The 21,938-nt window shown below is 39.7% G+C and overlaps 1 protein-coding gene across 1 annotated transcript in view; it reads left to right on the top strand.

The window, feature by feature from the left end:
- Positions 1 to 21,494, top strand: part of ARHGAP15 (Rho GTPase activating protein 15) — a 488,720-nt gene extending 467,226 nt beyond the window's left edge. Inside the window, exon 14 of the mRNA XM_032209003.1 lies at positions 21,135 to 21,494. Coding sequence (XP_032064894.1) covers positions 21,135 to 21,312 — 178 coding nt within the window. The 3' untranslated portion in view covers positions 21,313 to 21,494. The remainder of the gene's footprint in view (positions 1 to 21,134) is intronic.
- Positions 21,495 to 21,938: the final 444 nt, after the last annotated feature.

Raw genomic sequence — 21,938 nt, 5'->3', positions numbered from 1 at the left:
TACCATACTTCTGAGACTACTTTTCCACTAATAATTTGCAGTTCGTTAAATCTCTCTCTCTCTCTCTCTCTCTCTCTCTCTCTCTCTCTCTCTCTCTCTCCTCTCTCTCCCTCCTCTCTCTCTCCCCCCCTCCTCTCTCCTCCAGATCCACTCTTCCCCACCCAAAATTATTACAGGCTGTCTACAGACAGTTTCACTTTTCTTTTTTCTGTAGCAAAGACAAAAAGGGAGGGGTGAAAGAAAGAACTAAGGGCCACCTACTTGGTTGATTTTAAAGTGGCCACTGCTGGAGAAGCAAATCCAGCAATTGTCAAAAGTTGTCATTGACACAGAGAACTAATTCCAATGAAATATTTTCCCAGGACTGAGCAAACATCTGCTGGAATCTACCGCTCCTCACAAAGTCTTTGTTTGCATTTTCTTGGGTAGCATTTATTTGTATTAACTCTGCATGAGAGAGAGAGGGAGGGACAGGGAGAGAGAGAAATGTTATACTGGAATTGGCTGACCGTCTCTTTGGAAATCATTAAAAAAACTTAACCACTATGTGTTGAATTCCATATGAAGGGATATGTTATTTGATTAGGTATTTTAGATGCAGCTTTAAAACTCAGCCCAAGCAGTTCATCCAGACAACAAATAAGGTTCTACCAGCTTCTTCTAATAGATTATCCCTCACAGTATAGTATCTGTAGCACAATCTTTTGTCCACATTATAAGCTGTTGTAATTTTACTTCATATCTGCTCACAGTTGTTTTTGAAAGCTGATCATGGGTGAACAATCAATATCTTGGCATCACAAATCAAAAATACTTTGCCCAGCATGACTGGAACTATATTATTTACCGATTCAAATGTAGCTTTGGATGTGAATGTGGAATCTGAAAATATGTTCTGGTTTTGCAGCCTGTTCAAAACAATGCTGGGAGAGGGAGGGTTGGAAACCTAACAGTCCATAGCTAGTGGGTTCCAGTTCACTCTGTAGGTAAGACATTATGCTGGCCCGACTAGGCTAAATGATATACGTAGAACATAGAATAACAGAGTTGGAAGGGACCTTGGATGTCATCTATCCCACCCTCTGCTTGAATAGGAGACCTATACCATTTCAGACAAAAGGCTGTCCAGTCCCTTCTTAAGAACCTCAGGTTATGGAGCACCTGGTGGCTTAGTTTTAGGTTGCTTCTCTCCTCAATTAATTTTCATCCATTGTTTCTTGCCTTACCTTCTTGTGCTTTGAAGAAAAGGATGACTCCCTCTTCTTCGTGGCAACCCCAAAATATTGGAAGACTGCCTATCGTCACTTCTAGTCCTTCTTTTCACTAGACTAGACCAGACAATTCTTGCAACTGTTCTTCATATGTTTTAGCCTCCAGTACTCTAATCATCTTTGTTGCTCTTTTTAATATTGTGGTGATCAAAACTGGAAGCAGTAGTTTGGATACAAACTACATTTACAAATGCAGGTCTGTAAAACAGTCAACCCTCTATTAAAGTATATGCAGTGATAGTCAGGAACTATTTTTCATTACCACAAAAATGGATTATGAAGCATTTGCAGTTGTCCAGGGTTCTTTTTAAAGCTTCTTTATCAATGAAAAATATGGCTTGTATGATCTGCATAAGATTGGAACAGCATACAAACTACAGTGTTGGTTATGGTTCCTTCATCTCCAAAGGTTTTTGAAAAGAATGGGAAACTATCTCAAACATAATCTAAAATGATATTTGTGGTCCCTTCCAATTCCACAATTCTATGATATCTAGACCTCTGCAAATGGGGAAAAAAGGTTTCATATAAATATTTGACGTTATTGATGGTAATTTAGTGCTGCTAAAGAGAGAATCCTTCCTGTTTGCTCTATAGAAACTTTAGATGTGCACCACAATTTTGCTGATTGGTATTTCCTGACTACGTGTTCTAAAGCGATCTCAATCTGGGGATAGTCATAAGACTTTATGAAAGGTGCTTTCCCCTTCATTAAAGAAGTAGTTATTTTTTCTCATGATGGCAACACATTTCCCTAAAAATAAAGAGTGCCAGTATAATATTAGTTCCCTTTCTAACCCTTTCTGATTAGTTTCCATTGCTAAGGTCAACTTCTATTGGTAAAATTGAATATCTGGCCCATTTTGACATTTAAGTCCCTTGATTTGTCCCAGTGCATTCAAAGACAGCAGACATCAACTTAGCAATCTTCATATTTTGTCCTCCTTCCTTTGTCTGTCGAAAGAGTTTGAATTGTATAACTTCTGTACATGTGTTTTTCCAAGTACAACTGTCATTCTTTTCTGTAATGCAAGCTGGGACTAACTCTTCTTCATTTTCCGTATTAACATGCTATTCATGAGTTTGTTGAAAAAGGCATGAATGCTTCTTTTTTTGGTGGGGGGGGGGGAGAACGAGGCCTCTTGTATGAAGATATCTTAATATATTTGTTTGACCTAGTGTGTATTTTAAAAAAATGCAGTAGCAATGGAATGTCATTTGAATATATTAATGTTTTCAGCAATGGTACTCAGAGAGCTTAGTTAATACCTTATGCATGAATACATAGATACTTCAGACAGAGGTAATGTTTTAGCCCTTGTGTTGGTAATATTTGGAGACATGGAATGAAAGAGCCTGTTCTTTTCCTGCCTTTGTTGTGGCCTTACATTGTGGTGGTGTGGAGCCAAGGTTCTTGCTGTTGCCTACACAGCCTGGATTCATAAGCAGTTCTATATGTATATTATGACAATGTGGTCAAGAAAACCAGCCTCTTTTTTTTTTTTTTTTTTTTTGCTATACCTTTGTGTGCCTGTATAGCATAACAAAAAAATCTGGTGCTTATTTTTCATATACTCATTCAATATGTTAACATATTCATAATTTGATACAGGTTACGTTCTTCATATAATTAAACTTAGAGTGTTAGATGAAAAACCCGCAAAATGTTATTTGAATGGAAAATATTTGTGCTTTCATACAAGAGTTATTATGGCACTGTAATGTATAAAACCGTAAATCTGACGAATAATCACTAACCCATGCTTGGTTGTCAGTTAGATCATTTCTGATTCCACCCTTAAAAGTTGTATGTGTCCCAGATGCATTTTTGTCGGTCTGTTTTGTCATCCCATCCATGAGGACCATGTCCCCAGACTGCTTTCACGTTTTCTGCGCCACACGTCTCATTCTCTTAGAATATAATAACAGCTGGAAGGGACCTTGGAGATCTTCTAGTCCAAACCTCTGCTCGACCAGGACACCCTATACCATTTAGACAAATGGTTGTCCAATCTCATCTTAAAAACTTCCAGTGCTGAAGAATTCACAACTTCTGGAGGCAAGTTGTTCCACTGGTTAATTGTTCTAACTGTCAGGAAATTTCTTCTTAGTTCTAAGTTGCTTCTCTCCTTGATCAGTTTCTTTCATCCCAGAGTCTTCTCAGAGTCTACCTCTCTGGCATTGTTAGGAAAAGTCACATGATCAACAATCTACAATCACCCCATGCAAAATAGAAAACAGACTTTTCCAGGGATGTCTATTGTGTTATTGCATTGCTGGTTTAGTTTCCTCTTATTGTTCCCTGTCCTCTTTGTGTTACCATGGGTTGCTGTAAGACCTAGGCTTAACAGAATCACAAAGAGACTCCTTGTCCCGCAAAAATCCCCTTTTATTTGGTTAATGTGAATTCCTAGCATTCATATCCAGCAAAGTCCTGGCAATAAGTATTTCAAGGTTTAATTGCAACAACAGACCTTATCAGTCCTTGGATAGTTGCCAGACTGAGAGCTTCTAGTCCCAACACAGTGAACTACCTGGCAAAGAGTCTCTGTGAGGCACAAACTCAGATAAGCAAATCTTCACAATAATAAGCAAACTAATTGTCTCCTGCAAACACTACTCCCCTTTGCTCCTATTTGTTCCCTATGGGAGGGGCCATTCAGCATCCACTAGTGCCTTTACTCCTGAATCAACCCCTGTTCCTTAATTGTTCCCTTCTCCAGATAGCTCTGTGCATGCGTGCATCAGGAATAGGCTCCAGCTGTTCTTCTACTGCACTTAGCTCCAACTCCGAAGGTAGCTGATAAATGTTGGATGGCCCTGGCCCCATCTCTGCTTCTGATGCAGAGCACCCATCAAAGCCTTCCCCAGACTCCAGGACTGGCCTATGTTCCCCCACCTCCTCACTGTCCGAGTCTGCTGACACCTCCACTCGCTGCTGGCAGGCCACAACAGATCACTTTCGCAACAAGTAAAAGCATTTCCCAGGAGCTCCTTTAAAAGCATTAAGCAAAGAGAAAGGATAGAGGACACCACAGAATAGGATGCCAATGAAAAGTTGCAAATAGATTCAACTTTTTAAACTTTCCATTGGTGTCCTATTCAGTATGGCCATGGTAGAGGTAGTCCTCGACTTACCACCACTATTGAGCCCAAAATTTCCATTGCTAAACAAGAGAGTTGTTAAGTGAGTTTTGTTCCATTTTACAACCTTTCTTGCCACAGTGGTTAAGTGAATTGCTGCAGTTATTAAGTTAGTAAAAGGGTTGTTGAGTGAATCTGGCTTCCCCGTTGACTTTGCTTGTCAGAAGGTTGCAAAAGGGGATCACATGACCCCAGCAACCATCATAAATACATGCCAGTCTCCAGGCATTCAAATTTTAACTGCGTGACCATAGTTGTAAATGTGAAAATGATTATAAGTCAGTGCCGTTGTAACTTCAAATGGTCACTAAATGAATGGTTGTAAGTCCAGGTCTACCTGTACACATTTTCTAATTGATACATGCTAAAACACTTTGGAGAAACAGACAGAAGAGATCTCATCCACCTCTTTTTGTGGCAACAAAGGTTCTCCGGGGTGGGGAAAATGCCTTCAAAAGCTATGAAAAGGCTGCCTTCAGGAAAGCGAAGCAATGTAGATGAGGCCTTGTGTTCCTCTGTCTGTGTATGCAGAGGAAAAGCAGGGGTGCCTCCCTTTCCCCACCCAATGGAGAAAAAAAAACAGAAATGAGGGAAAGTAAATGCTTTCTTTTGCTTTTTTTTCTCCAAATTCTTGGGATAGGGAGACATAAGTCTTCTCAACGTTCCTATCACCCATCTCCTCCCACTTATGACTGCAGGACTTTGTTGCTTGTATCATTATGATTTATACTGATATTGATTGTGTTCTCATTGCTTATTTGTACCCTATGACTATCATCAAGCATTGTCCCTTATGATTCTTGACGAATGTGTCTTGTCTTTTTATGTACACTGAGAGCATATGCACCAAAGACAAGTCCTTGTGTGTCCAATCACATTTGACCAATAAGAATTCTATTCTATTCTATTCTATCCTATCCTACCCTACCCTACCCTACCCTATCTTACCTTACCCTACTATCAAGTGTTGTACCTTATGATTCTTGATAAATGTAGCTTGTCTTTTTATGTACATTGAGAGCATACGCACCAAAGACAAATTCCTTGTGTGTCTAATCACACTTGGCCAATAAAGAATTCAGTTCTATGTTCTGTTCTGTTCTGTTCTATTCTATTCTATTTTCTATTCTATTTTCTATTCTATTTTCTATTCTATTTTCTATTCTATTTTCTATTCTATTTTCTATTCTATTCTATTCTATTCTATTGAAAGGTTTCACAAAGCAGAGTCATCCAGTTCTGCAGAACTGGAACTGCTCAGAGAGTTGCAAAGCTGTAATTCACCTTCACGTTTGTTATAAAATTGTATGTATGTCCGTGTGCACGCGCATGTGCGTGCATGTGCCACCTTTCAAAACAGATGTTTTCCCAAGGTGGCTTACATAAAAATTTAAATCTAGGTTAAAACTAAAATGGCCCGACTAGAATAAACTCTAATACAGCCTAATAAAACCATTAAAAAATGAAGGCAAGAGTAATAAACGATAGCTAGGAAAAAAAAATCAATTAAAATCTGGAAACAGCAGGAGTTAAATAGTAGTAATAAGATTAACTTTTAAAACACACACACACACACATACACACACACACACACACACACAGCGTCACCAATTACAGAAACAATTAAATTAAAGTGGAAGTTAAAAGGCACAGAAAAATCCCTTTTCCAAATACTGAAAAGACAATGGAGCCAGCATTACGGAAGATAATTCTGAAACTGAGAGTCTGTTGCTAAAAAGGTTCAGTCCTGAGCTGTTTAATACTGGAGGGCATGAACAATAGGATTTCTCAGGATAGCACCCCAGTTTTATTGACTGAAATAGTCCTGAAAGTACACCTGGAACCACTATGGTCGTGTAATACTAGTGTAATATGATCATTGTTTCAATATGCCGTAGTTAATAGTAACCACAGTCTTCAGGCTACTTTCAGAAACAAATCCACATCTAGCTTCTCAGTGCAATCAAAACAGAAGGTTTTCAGTAGATTATAGAAGGGAGGCTAGCAGCTGAGAAAGCTGACATAAGGTTTTGCACATCATATCTTCCCAGGTATCTAAGATCAACTAGGAAATGATGCCTTATTTAATTATTATTAAATTGTTATCCTGCCTTTTTGACTTTATAGGTAACTCAAGGCGGTGAACACGCCATAAGTACTCCTTCCTTCTCCTGTTTACCCACAACCACCCTATGCAGTAGGTTGGGTTGAGAATATAGCAGCTACAACTGCTGCACCACAGTGCTTTTTTTTTTCTTTACCTTCCAATCTATATGCCATAAACTCTTTTTCTATATGTCTCGTTCTTTAATAATTGTTTTTAGCAAAAGTGATTTTCACATCTGTAATATTTCTCTAGCTTTATGCTGTGAACATTAGAATTAATATACTGATGGATAGGCTTCTTGGGCTACATTTTTTCCCTTTTCTATTATGCACCTTTCTACTAAAAGATGACCAAAGCTCTTTTCTTTCTTTCTTTCTTTCTTTCTTTCTTTCTTTCTTTCTTTCTTTCTTTCTTTCATTCATTCATTCATTCAATCTACATGGTCATCCATCTCATTTAGGTGTCTTTGGGTGTCTTAGAGTAAAATAGATAAAAACATATATGATATAAAGAAATGAAAAGAGCACTTGAAAAATCACAAAAAAGCACCATTTGCACAGTAAGGGGACAGACTTTATCTCATGCCCAGGCCCTCTATGCTAATTAAAATCTTTTCTCTATTTCAGGTGACTATACCCCCCATTTGCACTGAAATTAAATGTATATATCTGTTTTGTCTTTTCTGTGGTTCTATAAAATATCTCTTCATTCCAGTATAGATTTTGATTTATACATACACTTTTGATTATCTGGGAAAACAGCAAAGACCTTGAAGTTTGTTGTTGATAGTTGTCTCAGTTCTAATGAGTGTTTTTTTTTCTCACTCTACACCTAAAAGACAGAAAAGGATCCTTTACAAATTTAATTATTCAGCATCCATCCATCCTTTCTGACTGCAAATATTATCCGACCCATTCAGCTAACATTTCAAAACAAAAACTTGAAAAATAATACTACTACTACAGCAAAGTGATCTTTTCCCCATCATAAAAAAAGGAAACAGATGGCGGGGTTTTTTTAAAAAAAAGAAGAAGAAACCCCCAAATTATAATAAAATAAGTAAGCCAACAAAACTCAATCAATGACCTATTGAAATAAAGCCATGATAAACTAAGGGGAAATGCATAAACCGACCAAATAAATTGAAGAAGAACCTGAGCATGGAGAGAAGGAAAAAGGCAAGGGGAGATGAGAGAGTTAAAACTTGAGGAACAGAAAAACTAAAGAAAGGATGGAGTAATACTGGCAGGGATGAATAGATCAAGCCAGAAGAGAGCAAACCACTGTGCATAGATGAAGGAAGACTAGATCGATCCATTCATCCATCCATTATCTGTCTGTCTGTCTGTCTGTCTACCTACCTACTCTGTTTCCCTGAAAATAAGCCCTCCCAAAAACACAACATCAGCCATGAGGTGACCACGCTCAACTCCTCCTGCACCTCAAAAATAATAAGACCTCCCTGAAAATAAGGCCAATGCTTATTTTAGAAGTCAAAAAAAATAAGACCCTTCTTATTTTCAGGGAAACATGGTATCATCTATCTATCTAATCACTTATCTATCCCTACCTATATCCATCATCTATCTATGCAGAGACACACATAAACAAATACAGATACCAATCAGTAAGTTGCATTATTTTCATGTGTTTGCATGTGTTCATTCCTAACTCCATTAATCCACTTTGTCTAGTTTCCATATTAATTTGCATATATATTTTTGATTCTATGTAAATTTAGGCACACATTTTTCAACATAGGATTGCCATGCAATACAAAATTCAGAATATATTTTCTTTTTCCTAATCATAGTCTATCTTCAATTATGTATTTTTGAATGCATGTTTAAGCTCAGAATACAACATCTGGGCAAACTTTGATGGATAACTGATCCAATTCACATTTTTTGTCCCGGGGAAACGGATTAAGTTAATTTTTATAGAAATTCTCACAGATCAAATTCTTCCTTCATTCCAGATACAGATAGAGATTCATGAAGTGAGAAGGGAAATCAAAGTGGGATGGGGTAAGACAACATAACACTGAATTTGTGGCAGTTTTACAAAAATTACTCAGCCCTTCAAAGTATCTTTATGACAGTCCATGAAATATTAGGGGCCCTTTCCTCAGATAAGAGCAATTGGCAAATTGGATTATGAAATGCCTGAGATTAAACAGTTCAAAAATTGTTTTTCTCTGGAGACATGTAAAAAGCAGAACAGTGACTAACACATCTCATGTTGTATCTTCAAAGAACAATGTGAAAACCACCCACCAGTGTACAAAGTAAGTTGTAAACTGTGAAGTTGTGGAAATGATGTTTTTCATTACCTCATGGAACATTGAGAAGTTCCTAAGTATTTGTTATCTGTTCAGTATTAATTACACTCCCACTTTAGCCTGTCACTTTTACAGCATTCCTTAAAAGCTACATTTGTTCTTGTCAGTTTTCTAGAGTTTTCTCAGGTTGTTGTTTTCTGGAATCACTCTTTCAATGGGCAGTGGTAGTATAATTGACAATGTGACGTATGTCTGCACCCAATCCGGGGAGACCCTTTAATGAACTGTGAAATTAAAAAAGAAAATAAATCTGATTATTGTCTGTTTATTTCAAATGACTTTGTCAGTCTTGGAAGCCATCTTTTTCATTGGAGCTTCAGGGTTGCCATATTTAGTGCCTGGGGAAACAGGAGGGGGGGAGTGTAAGCAGCCAGTGGAGGATTAGTCATAACATTCTTTTCTATGGAAGTCAAGAACACTCAGTCTGCACCTAGAGGGGAGTAACTGGGGGGTTGCCTCCAGTTGGGACGTTGAAATGATTGGGCCATGTGATGGACTTGAGGGTGTAGGGTGTGGGTCTTTGACTTTCTTTTGGGTGGGAAAAACCCGGAACTCTCAGATTCGGGTTTTCCCAGATGTGCCAATATGACATCTCTTGTTGTGGGTGTTACTTGAAACCCTGACAGACTTACCACCTGAACCTGAACTTCTGAAATGATCTAATGGAGAGTATTTTCCTTGCAAAATACACTTAATGGAATCTGGGAACAAGTACAATATTATTTCATTAACTCCAATAATATGCTTAACTTCCAGTTGATAATGAACAGATAACTAACCACCTACCACTGATCTTAAATCTAGAACTTCCTCAAATCTGCATGTACATTGATCCAGAAGATACATATCCTAATAGGAGGGACAAGTATCTAAATTGGTTGAATAATGCTACTTCCCTGTTAATTCCATACACTGAATACAACAGACTTTACTTAACCCACTAGCAGTGGTGGGTTTGTACCAGTTTTATTACCAGTTTGCTCATACATGTATGCTGTCGTGTACACGTACCACAACTGCACATGCCCAGAAGTGTCCAGGTGGGTGGGCGGAGCCTCCTGCTGCCATCACTACCAGTTCAGCTAAACTGGGCCAAACTGGGAGCAACCCACCTCTGCCCACTTGGCAAAGGGAACCAATGGGTTAGCAGAATTTAACATTCTGATTAAAGTCCCACAGCATTCCCCATCCACGGGGAGAAGGGATGAACAGCTCACATCCAAGGAGACCATATTCAAATCTTAGTTCAACCTAGAATGGTCCAGGCCAAGATATAACTTTTTAGCTTCTTTTACCCTATGTTAGAAGAACCTGCCTCTTTTAAGTTACCAAAATCTATTATAAAAAGACAATAGATAAATTAATTTATGAGAAAAAATCAGAAGGGTTATATAAAAAATTGGCATGAGTTGATTAAAGGTAAAGGTAAAAGGTTCCCCTTGCATATATGTGCTAGTCATCCCCGAATCTAGGGGATTGTGCTCATCTCCATTATAAGCCGAAGAGCCAGCAGTGTCTGAAGACGCCTCCGTGGCCATGCATGACTAAACACCGAAGATGCACGGAACATTGTTACCTTCCTACCAAAGGTGGTCCCTATTTTTCTACTTGCATTTTTACATGCTTTCGAACTGCTAAGTTGGCAGAAGCTGGGACAAGTAAGGAAAGCTCACCCCATTACAGAGCACTAGGGATTCAAACTGCTGAACTGCTGACTTTTCTGATCGAAAGCTCAGCATCTTAGCCACTGAGCAACTACATCCCTTTATGAGTTGATTAGAACCATACAAATCTAATGATTCCCAAACAGTTTGGTATATGATACCTTAAAATATAATCTACAAAGATGAATTGCCATATTTCTATATTTGCTTACTTTACAGTTTACTTAGATCAGAATAGATGCAAGGAACTGGTTTGTACCAGTAATTCCAAAGCCAGACTTGATACCAAGGTGGCCAACAGAATCCAAATTTCATTACCCAAACTAGGTAACGTCAGCAGCACATCGATGATATTACCTAGTTGACCACCCTTCAGGCCTTCCATATAGCTGTTAAGACCTGGCTGTCCCAGCAGGCCTGGGGTTGTTGAGTTCCACCCCTACTCGAATTGGTTGTGCTTGTTGTGTTTTTAAATTGTCTGTATTGTTGTCTTATTTTTGTCTTACTTTTGTATTTGTTCCCCTCCCCTTGGCTTTTGTTCAGCCGCCCTAGGAATAGGGCGGCATACAAATTGAATAAATCCAAATCCAATCCAATCCAAGAAAACAACCAAGCTCAGAGAGCACGAAGGACCCCTCATTTCAACCCTCACCTACAAATATTCTCCTTTATCAGTAATGCAAGTTATGGACTGATATTCCAGCTTGTTCAGGTTGTGCATCAACGTGCCTACCATCCCTAAAGTTTCTTTTTATTCATATCCACTTCATGTATCTAAAATCATGTTTATACATATATATGTTGTCTAATACATGTTTGATGAAATAAATAAATAAATAAAATAAAATAAAAATAAAGCATACACACAGCATTCTCCTCTAGTCCCAGTCCTTTCCCATTCAGCAGCTGACAAGGCAATAAAAAGGGGGAAAGATAACCTTTGTGTACATCAGTTTTAGTGTGTATCCCCAAACTATTTTTCCAATAGGTATTTACTGACTTTGATATGTTTCAGTTTCAGTTTCACTTTATTTGTATGCCGCCCTTTTCCCTGGGGGGACTCAGGGCGGCTCACAGTTCAAAGGGGGGGGAAGGACAAACAATTTACAACATAAAAGCACTACATCATTTAAGAACTCAACAGTCATACAATTCGAGTAGGGGTTAGAGTCTTTAACCCCAGGCCAGCCGGGATAGCCAGATTTTAAGTGCGGCGCGGAAGGTCTGGAGGGTGGTGAGGGTCCGGATCTCCACGGGGAGTTCGTTCCAGAGGGTCGGAGCAGCCACCGAGAAGGCTCTCCTCCAGGTAGTTGCCAGTCTACACTGGCTGGCTGATGGAATTCGGAGGAGGCCTAATCTATGCGATCTTATCGGTCTAGTGGAAGTAATTGGCAGTAGGCGGTCTCTCAAGTACCCAGATCCAATACCATGAAGGGCTTTGTAGGTGACAAGTAGCACCTTGAAGCGCACCCGGAGATCAACAGGCAGCCAGTGCAGCTCGCAGAGGATAGGTGTTACGTGGGTGAATTGAGGTGCACCCACGATCGCTCACGCGGCTGCATTCTGGACCAGCTGAAGTCGCCGAATACTCTTCAAGGGCAGCCCCATGTAGAGCACATTGCAGTACTCCAGCCTAGAGGTCACAAGGGCACGAGTGACTGTTGTGAGGGCCTCCCGGTTCAGGTAGGGACGCAACTGGTGCACCAGGCGAACCTGGGCAAATGCCCCCCTGGTTACAGCTGACAAATGGTGTTCAAAAGTCAGCTGAGGGTACAGGAGGACTCCCAAGTTGCGAACCCTATCTGAGGGGCATACAATTTGACCCCCCAGCCTGAGAGATGGAGCACTTGGCCAATTCGTGGGAGGGAAGCACAACAGCCACTCGGTCTTTTCTGGATTGAGCACAAGCTTGTTAACCCCCATCCAGTCTCTAACAGCCTCAAGACCCTGGCTCATCACGTCCATCGCTTCATTGAGTTGGCACGGGGCGGACAGATACAACTGTATATCGTCCGCATATTGATGGTATTTTATCCCGTGCCGTCGGATGATCTCACCCAGCGGTTTCATGTAGATGTTGAAAAGAAGGGGGGACAGGACCGAACCCTGCTGCACCCCATGTGTTAGGGGCCTAGGGGTCGATCTCTGCCCTCCGACTAACACCGACTGCGACCTGTCTGAGAGGTAAGAGGAGAACCACTGTAAAACAGTGCCTCCCACCCCCACCTCCCGCAGTCGTCGCAGAAGGATACCATGGTCGATGGTATCGAAAGCCGCCGAGAGGTCAAGGAGCACCAGGATGGAGGCATGGCCTCCATCCCTGGCTCTCCAGAGATCATCGGTCAATGCGACCAAAGCGGTTTCTGTGCTGTAGCCAGGTCTGAAGCCGGACTGGAATGGATCGAGATAACTGGCTTCCTCCAAGGATCTCTGGAGCTGAAAGGCCACCACCTTCTCAACAACCTTCCCCACAAAGGGGAGGTTGGAGACTGGACAATAGTTGTTTAAAATGGCTGGATCCAAGGATGGTTTCTTCAGGAGGGGTCTCACCACCGCTGCCTTTAAAGCGGGGGGAAAGACCCCCTCCCGAAGGGAGGCGGTAACAACCGCCTGGATCCAGCCTCGTGTCACCTCTCTGCTGTTTACAACCAGCCAGGAGGGGCACGGGTCCAGCACACATGTGGAGGCACCAACAGCTCTCATCGCCTTGTCCACGTCCTCAGGGGTAACAGCTTGAAAATCAATCCAGCGATGGCTTACCAGATTATCCCTTAGTGCCTCAGCTGGTTCTGCAGAATTGGAGTCCAGGTCCTCCCGGAGCCGAGCAACCTTGTCCGTGAGGAATTGGACGTAATCCTCAGCCCTGCCCTGCAGCAGATCGCCCGTGTCCCTCCTATTTAGGAGGGAACGGGTTATCCTAAACAGGGCGGCTGGGCGTGACTCAGAATCAGAGAGGCAATGTGTGATCTCTTGGACGTCCTGATTGCTCAAATGTATTCTCTGATGCAGGTTGTTAAAAGTGCTCGGCTCGATTCGGATTTACTGGACCTCCAATTGTGCTCTAGGCATCTCTTCCGGCACTTCATCTCCCGGAGTTCCTCAGTGAACCAAGGAGCCCTCCGGGATCCACTGTCTCGGAGCGGCCGTAGAGGCGCAATCCGGTTAAGGGACTCCGTCACTGCCGAGTTCCAGGCAGCAACCAGAGTCTCCACTGGACTGCGGGCTGAGAGTATCAGGAATAACCCCAAGCTCCGTCTGGAACACCAAAGGGTCCATAAGTCGCCTGGGGCGGAACCACCTGGTCGGTTCCTCCTCCCTACAGTGGGGGTTTGGTCTCCGAAAGTCAAGCCTCAATAGGTAGTGGTCCGACCATGACAGGGGCAAGATCTCGCTACCCCTCAGACCAAGATCACAATTCCACTGCTCCGAGAGAAATATGAGGTCAAGCGTGTGACCCGCTGAGTGGGTTGGTCCCCGGATTACTTGGGTCAAGCCCATGGTTGTCTCCATCAGAGTGTTCACCGAGCGAAGGCAAGTTGAAATCCCCCAGAACCATAAGTCTGGGGAACTCAACTGCCAGCTCGGCTATTGACTCGAGGAGCGAGGGGAACAATATGACCACCATCCACTTGTCCCTTGTGAAATGAAGTCTGAAAGAAAAGGACACAGAACAGCACCAGTTCCATCTTTTATTGTTCCATGGCCTAAAATTAAATGTTAATTAATTACCCCTGGCATCTTTGCTATATAGCCAGTCAGACTGGATTTGGAATAGTCTTTCAGTGTTAAATAAATAGCATTCTGTTTTCATCTAAAGCCCCAAGAGTGAATATTTCTTTTTTCTTAGAAATTGGCAGTTTAAAAGGAAGCAAATATCTCCATGTCCACTGCAGGTAGCATTGAAATTAAAGAAACAAGGATCGGTATTGTCAATTTTGATTAATAGCCTTTCATTAATAAACATCCTGTTATTCATTTTCCACCTGCAGTTGCTGATGTTCCCTGGAATCAATTAACTCATATAATTTGATTTATTTTTACAAAGACATTTTTGGATGTGCTGCGCTGATGATAAAGCCTTCTGGGTTTGCCGTTTTTGATTCAAAGCGAGATTGTTACCTAAGTGCTTTTTATTTCAAATGTTGTGAGAAAATGTGCCTTCAGGCAGTCTGGAATTAAAAGAATGAAAGGAAACTTGAAAACTTAAGGCTGAATTCAGGGAGAAGTATCAGTTGCCTCCTGGGAGGCAGGGATTTCAGTGCCACGAAAGCTCTGCCATTCATTGTGTTGAAAAATGACAAAAGTCAAGAATAAATAAGCTTTATGACTGTGGTCAAAGGAGGTAAAACCAGTTAATGATCTGGGCTTCTGGCGACAAATGTTATTCGTTCTGAATAACAAATCAAACAGTGGAAGAAACAAATAGGTGGTGTGTTTGCATACTGGGAGGAAGAAGCATTTGAAACACACTTCGCTTGACTTACTTGAAGTTGCCTCCAGAAGTTGTGAATGGAAGTTTTTAAGAAGATGTTGGATAACCATTTGTCTGAAGTGGTGTAGGGTTTCCTATCTAAGCAGCTACCTCTACCTACCTACCTACCTACCTACCTGCGCTCACTCTCTCTCTCTCCCTACCTACCTACCTACTGTATTTCTCTATCTCTCTATTTCTCTCTATTTCTCTCTATTTCTCTTTCTATTCCTTTATCTACCTACCTACCTACTCTCTCTCAACCCTACCTACCTACTTTATTTCTCTCTCTTTCTCTCCCTCTCTATCCCTCTATCTATCTACCTTCCTACTTTTTTTAAATTTACCTCTTCAAAAGCTTGGTGCATCTTATACTCCGGTGCGTTTTATACTCTGGAAAATATGGTAATTGAATAGACACATACTATCAAAGTAATAAATAAAATCTTAACTAATTATAACCTTACTGTTATCATCCAAGATAAATAATTTCAAGAATATGTCTCGATCAATCTCTAGATCAAGGGTGTCAAACCAGCAGCCACGCACAGGCCACACCCACCCCTGCTCCGTGAAGGGGGAAAACATGGTGAAATGTCATGTGATGACAATGTGACGTGGCGAGTTTGACACCTGTGCTCTAGATAAATCTTTACATTGCAAACTAAGTGATCTTGATTGGCCTCCCTCGTGCATTCAAATACATGCAAAAACTAATGCTCCTGGCAGTCCAGCTGTATGGCCAACCTTTATATGTGTTGGACAATGGGAATTGGTCTACCTTACTCCTAGATTAATCGCTGATTAACAGCACGGATCTATTCATCAAGCAGCATCCTACATCCAAGACACACACACACATACACACGCACACACACACACACACAGAGACATATATATATCACTATATTTGATATCACAGAGTTGATTGACACAGCAGCTACATTAATCAGGGCATTCGCTGTTCGCTATGCTGGCCCATGCAGGTCTCCCCACTTAACCAAATATGCATATCAAATACTTTTAATAGGCCACCGTTTCACAAGAAGAGTTGCTTTGGTTAGTGGGCAGCAGGAAAAATTAACAAATAAATAAGATTACCACATCCATTGAGATTTTAGAATCCTGGCATAACATTTCCCAAAATTTTGGTTTAATCATTTATTTTACTCTTTAGGCTACCAGCAAATGAGAGTAAAGAACCAAATATTTTGAAAATAGTGATGAATGCAATATTGGTTATATTAAGAAATCTTAGGGTAGATAAGAGAATGATTAACCAGACTAATTAGATACCTCTGTATTCTTTTTTTTTCTATGTTCTGAATGCCCTTGATTATTATTAAAGTTTCTTTGGGTCTTCAATGGCCTTTGCCTCCATTAACTTGCTTATTTAATATTGTTTTTGTAGAGCAGTGCATATTATCAGGTTATTTTCCAGTACATTTGGCACAGTTAAAGTATTAATATCAAGTTTATTCCCAATGAAGAAAACAAAGCCTTACTCCTACCATCAGCCTGAACTATCAACAGTAACTTTAGAAATGATAGGAGATCTACTTCATTAGGATTGTCTAACATCCATAATTTCTCCATTCTACATGGTATTGGGTTGGCAAGATTTCAAACATAGATTCATTTTCTGGGACATATTTGTCTCAAGATCGAATGCCTGTATATCTGGCCATACTGATATAAATTTAACTACGGCTCTGTTTACACTTGTTTGGGTGAGGTGGGAATGCGGGTGACTTTTCCAAATATTTTTTTTCTCCATATACAAAGAAATACTGATTTTAAAACTGAATCAGATTATACAATGATTGATCTAGTAAGAATATTGTAAGGTGAGATAACTTCTACTTATAATTCTAAGATACATTTATTCTAAATTATGCAATATAATTGACAATTATCATCTCACACACACAGACACCAAAAAGACACTATCAGATAACTTCTTAGGTGTTGGATAAAGCCAGCCAGTAAGCAAGACTGTGCAGTGTGCTGCCATTGCTGCTAAGCTACTACCCATGTTTCCACATAGCTATCTGTTCCTATAAATGCCTTCACATTGTAAGTTTTCTAGTGGAGAAGGAAGGAAGGAAGGAAGGAAGGAAGGAAGGAAGGAAGGAAGGAAAGGGAGGGAGGGAGGGAGGGAAAGAGGGAGGGAAAGAGGGAGGAAGGGAGGGAAGAAAGGAAGGTAAGAGAAAGAAAGGAGGAGGAAGAGGGGAAGGGAAAGCAGGGAGGGAGGGAGGAAGGGAGGAAGGAAGGAAGGAAAGAAGACACTTGAGTCAAGAGTAGGTTTTTCTATTGCTTGCTTTCCTGAGACTTCTAACAAAATTAATTCAATGAGTCTCCAGGAAGTATAATATATGCAAGCAGCCCAAAGTAATCAAGCTCAGTGCAAGTTCACAGGCATTCTTAATCCAGAAGTAATGGTAATAACCGGTATACTTCAATCAATTGTCCCTTCCCTTCAATTGTCCTTCAGCAGCAACAGTTTGTTACGCTCTAGTACATTCTCCTCCCACATCACTTCTTGACAATATTGCAGAGAGAGGCATAAAGGGCCACCATTAAAATTAACTAGACTAATATACTGTGACTGTTAGGTGGGGAGGATAGAGGACAATTGGAACAAGCATGAAAGGTGCAGGAGATGTGAGCCTATATATAAATGAGTATATGGAGAAAATTGTATGGCAGGAAAAAGGCATCACATATCACACCACATTGTTTCCATTCTGTTTCACTACTGGAAATTCATGCTATTTATGGAGTATTAGATATGATTTTATTAAAATTGTTATAAGAACTTTTCTAATATGAAAAGTGCAAGTTATTGTTTGCTGACAAGTAATGCTAACTGCAGCTCCTTGCTTTGAAGAGATCATATCTGAATTTATTTAATTTGTATTCTGCCTTTATTAGCTTTACAAATAACTCAAGGTTTGCTAACATAGTCACACACCTTCCTCCTCCTACCCTGTTTCCCCCAAAATAAAACCAGATAATAAGCCCAATTGGGCTTTTGAGTGCATAAAATAAGTTCTCCCAAAAAAATAAGCCCTCCTCAAAAATATTGCAACACAGCAGCAGCCATGAGATGACCACACTCGCCTCCTCCTGCACCTCAAAAATAATAAGACCTCCCCAAAAATAAGGCCAAGTGCTTATTTGGGGGGTCAAAAGAAAATAAGACCTTGTCTTACGGTATTTTCTCCATAACCACAACCCTGTGAGAGAATGACTGGTCAAAGTTACCCAGCTGACTTTTATGGCTAAGACAGAACTTGAACTCACACTCTCCCATTTTCTGCCTTAACCACTAGACCAAACTGGCTCCCATGTGGATGATGTTCTCAAAATAAGTGTCTTGGTTTATACATCCTGTAATAGCAATACCACTTAGACTTATATATCACTTCATAGTGCTTTACAGCCCTCTCTAAGCAGTTTACAGAGTCAGCATATTACCCCCAACAGTCTGGGTCCTCATTTTACCCACCTTGGAAGGATGGAAAGCTGAGTCAGCCTTGAGCTGATGAGAATTTCAGCTAGCAGTCAGCTAGCAGCCTGCAGTACTGCACTCTAACCACTGTGCCACCTTGGCTCTTGTAATGTTTTCAAGGAACATTCATTTCCATCTTGAAGTATCTAGAGAAGCTTTTTCTGAGCCTGGAGTAGTTTTAAAAACAAAAAGAAAAAGAAAAAAAACCCTTGATCAAAGGATAAATTGTTGCTCAAAAAAAGGATTCCACATTTTAATTAAAAAAAACATATTACAATCAGGTCAAAGTTAAAATTTAAATTGTAGTGAATAAGTTTAGGTTTCTGAAAATATAATGATGCTGCTAGACAATTTTCTATTTAAAATGTGCCGAATTCTAAGATATACAAACTTTCAATGTGAAAAATGGATGGGCAAAAAAAATATGGGCAAAAATCTAATGTTGAGGAAATGTTAAATGCTTTGAAAGGGAGAAACCTAAGGGGAAACTCCTCAAATTGTCTTGGGAAGTATATTCAATTAAAAACAGAATGCTGGCTACTATTATGTACCATGGTGGTGGTGGAACATGGAAAAAGATGATGAACTATCCTGGGGAAAAAAAGAGATTGGCATTTATTCGGAGAATATGATCTCGGGTTTCTTTTCTTAAATACTAATTTCTAATAAGTCTTATACTTTGTCACGTAAAAGAGATTAGACCAAGAGAAAGTTGTTCCTGTGATTATTCATTTGCCTAATAAAAGAGCTTCACTTTTTAAAAATTTAATGGCATTAAAAACAAGTCTGCCAATTTTCAGTGGACTGTTTCTAGGTAAAGTTAAAAGTAGATCAGTCCTACTGAAATCAGTGCTACTTAGGTTCATTCCTTAAGTCACATTGCCCTCAACAGATGTGTTTTAAGTATATCTAAGTTTGGGATACACTTCTGCTGAAGAGTTTGAAATGGCAGAATAAATTTTGTGATGTGCCCCTCCCCGGTAACCCATTATTTCTTTTCTTCATAAGGTTTATAATAAGATTGTTTCTTGTTGTTGTGGTGGTGGTTGTTGTTTTATATCCGTTATTGGACATTGGTGATCGTGTTGGCTATCCTATTTTTATCAACAGCTGCATGTAAAAGTGCTGTTGCATTTTGTCCAAACCCATCCCTTAGATTTTGAAGCCATGATGTTCTTCTTCTGCCTGGACCTCATTTGCCTTCAATCTTTCCCTGGAGGATTAAGTGAAGCATGCTGTATTTTTCCGGGTATTACATCACGTGTCTGAAATATTCTAATTTTTGCTTTTTAATGGTTTTGATGATTTCCCTTAGCTTTCCCAAGGTGGCTTAAGATTGTTTGGACAATGTAACTGCCTTTTTATGCCAATCGCCATTGTTCCATCTGACACAGTTCAAAATATGATGATTAGAGAGACTACTTACTTGGCAATGGAGGATCTTGAAATATTGATGGTATTGATGGTAATCAATTCAGGCCTTGTCTCTTATAGTTATGCTCTGTATTTTCAACAAAATGGGAACTGATAGAGACAAACGTATTTATCCTAAGTTGAAAAAAAAATTCTTTATAGAATTCCAAAGCAACCCACAAAACCATTGCTGATGAAAAAGGACACTAGGATAGGATGTTGGCTGCAACATCTGAAAATTGCACCTTGGTATTTGCAAATTAAAAGCATGCAAGGCAAGTGGAATAAAATGCTGTGTGTCTCCCTCTCACACACACACATACACAAAATAGAAAGAGTTTGTCTACCTCTATTCTGATTAGAAGGTCATCATTATTATTATTACCCTTCTGCACAAAATAATCTATGGAAAATATGTTGTTTATTATAAAGATGCTATTTTTAAAGTAAGTAATATATAAAGTAAGTATTAATTATCCTGATCGGTGGCATATGGAGTTTATTTTTTTTGTAACAGACCCCAAGGTTACGAGCATTAGAATGGATTTCAATAATGTTCCTTTTTGATATTAGATCAAAAAGCCACCCAACAACAACATTAAATTAAGTGTCTGAGTTTAGAGAATGTGGCAAACTTGAAATATGAGAAACTTCTATCATAAGATCATGCTCTGTGATACATCATGTGACAACAACATGATGGCGCATGTTTGACATCTGTGTCCTAGAGCCACAACTTCTGCCTCATCAATAGGTAAAGGCTATGGTTAGAAAGCTCTTTTGCTAAGCTTTGACTGCTACACCCATTAATGCAATTCTTTGAAAAAGCATATCACAACCCACAAAACGTCTTGTGTAATTCCTAGAGTACTAAGAGGAAAGAAAAAAAAACCTTGGGGAGAAAAATTCTGATGTTGCAAAACACATAATCAGCTTTACATAAAGATGGAATAGTAACAACAAAGAATATATGGGAAGGTTCTGATGCTTGGAAAGCAGAAATTATTTTTGTCTTAGTTCTGTCATCTTGGATCCAAAAATATTAACACCTCCTTTCTTATGTTTGTTTAATTCTCTCTAACATTTAAATCAAAAAAATCAGGCTGTAATTAAAGTATCAGTGGAAAAATAGCAGTTGTGGTCATGATCCATGTTTGGTTATCTTTTCTTTCCTTCTTTCTAACGTTTTTTTTTTCTTTTTACCACTAGGATAGCAGCCAAGGAGAACAGGAATCTTATGTCACCCCAGAGTTTAGGAATTGTTTTTGGACCAACTCTCCTTCGACCTGAAAAAGAGACAGGATCTATGGCAATCCACATGCTGTATCAAAACCAACTGATTGAGCTGATGCTAACTGAATACACCAAGATCTTCAGTTCTGACTGACAGACTGGGAATGTTGCTGAATATGTTCACATCTGTCTTGATACCTAATATTTTTACATTTCTGTAAACATCTTTTTAAAATATTTTTTTTTCTTTCCAGTGACAGATGCCTCATTTTGTGAAAACTTAGTGATGGTTTTGTCTTTACATTTCCAAACATTGAAATAAAAATATATTGTCAACATTTGCTTATATGTACTCAGAATTAACTCTTTAAACAACTTGCTAGTATATTTTGCCTGTGTGCTTGTCTTTGTTTATAGCCAAAAATTGAATTGTATGCCTGGGTCTGGCAGGCCAGATAGTTGGAAGCCTTGACCTCAAGAGGCCATTGATAAATATCAGCCCCATTTGTAACAAAATACTGTTTGTAGATGAGCAAGAGGACCTGGCAGGTACTATAAAAACTTGGTTGAACAAGAATGGGAACACTGTCCTCTTTGGATAGTCTTTACCAAATTTCACATCCTTCGACAGCCCTGATTCCAAGGCAAAGGAGCTAAACTGGTGATGATTCTTTTGTATACTGTGGCAATGGTTGTGCTCTACACAATGTGAATGTCCATTTTGAAGTTGGGCTATAGGGTCAAGCTAGGGAATCTGCTTAGGGGAATTCCTTTGTGAGC

The sequence above is a fragment of the Thamnophis elegans genome, chromosome 1 (assembly GCF_009769535.1).
Source record: "Thamnophis elegans isolate rThaEle1 chromosome 1, rThaEle1.pri, whole genome shotgun sequence".
NCBI classification, from domain to species: domain Eukaryota; kingdom Metazoa; phylum Chordata; class Lepidosauria; order Squamata; family Colubridae; genus Thamnophis; species Thamnophis elegans.
This window is presented reverse-complemented; position numbering and strand designations above follow the sequence as displayed.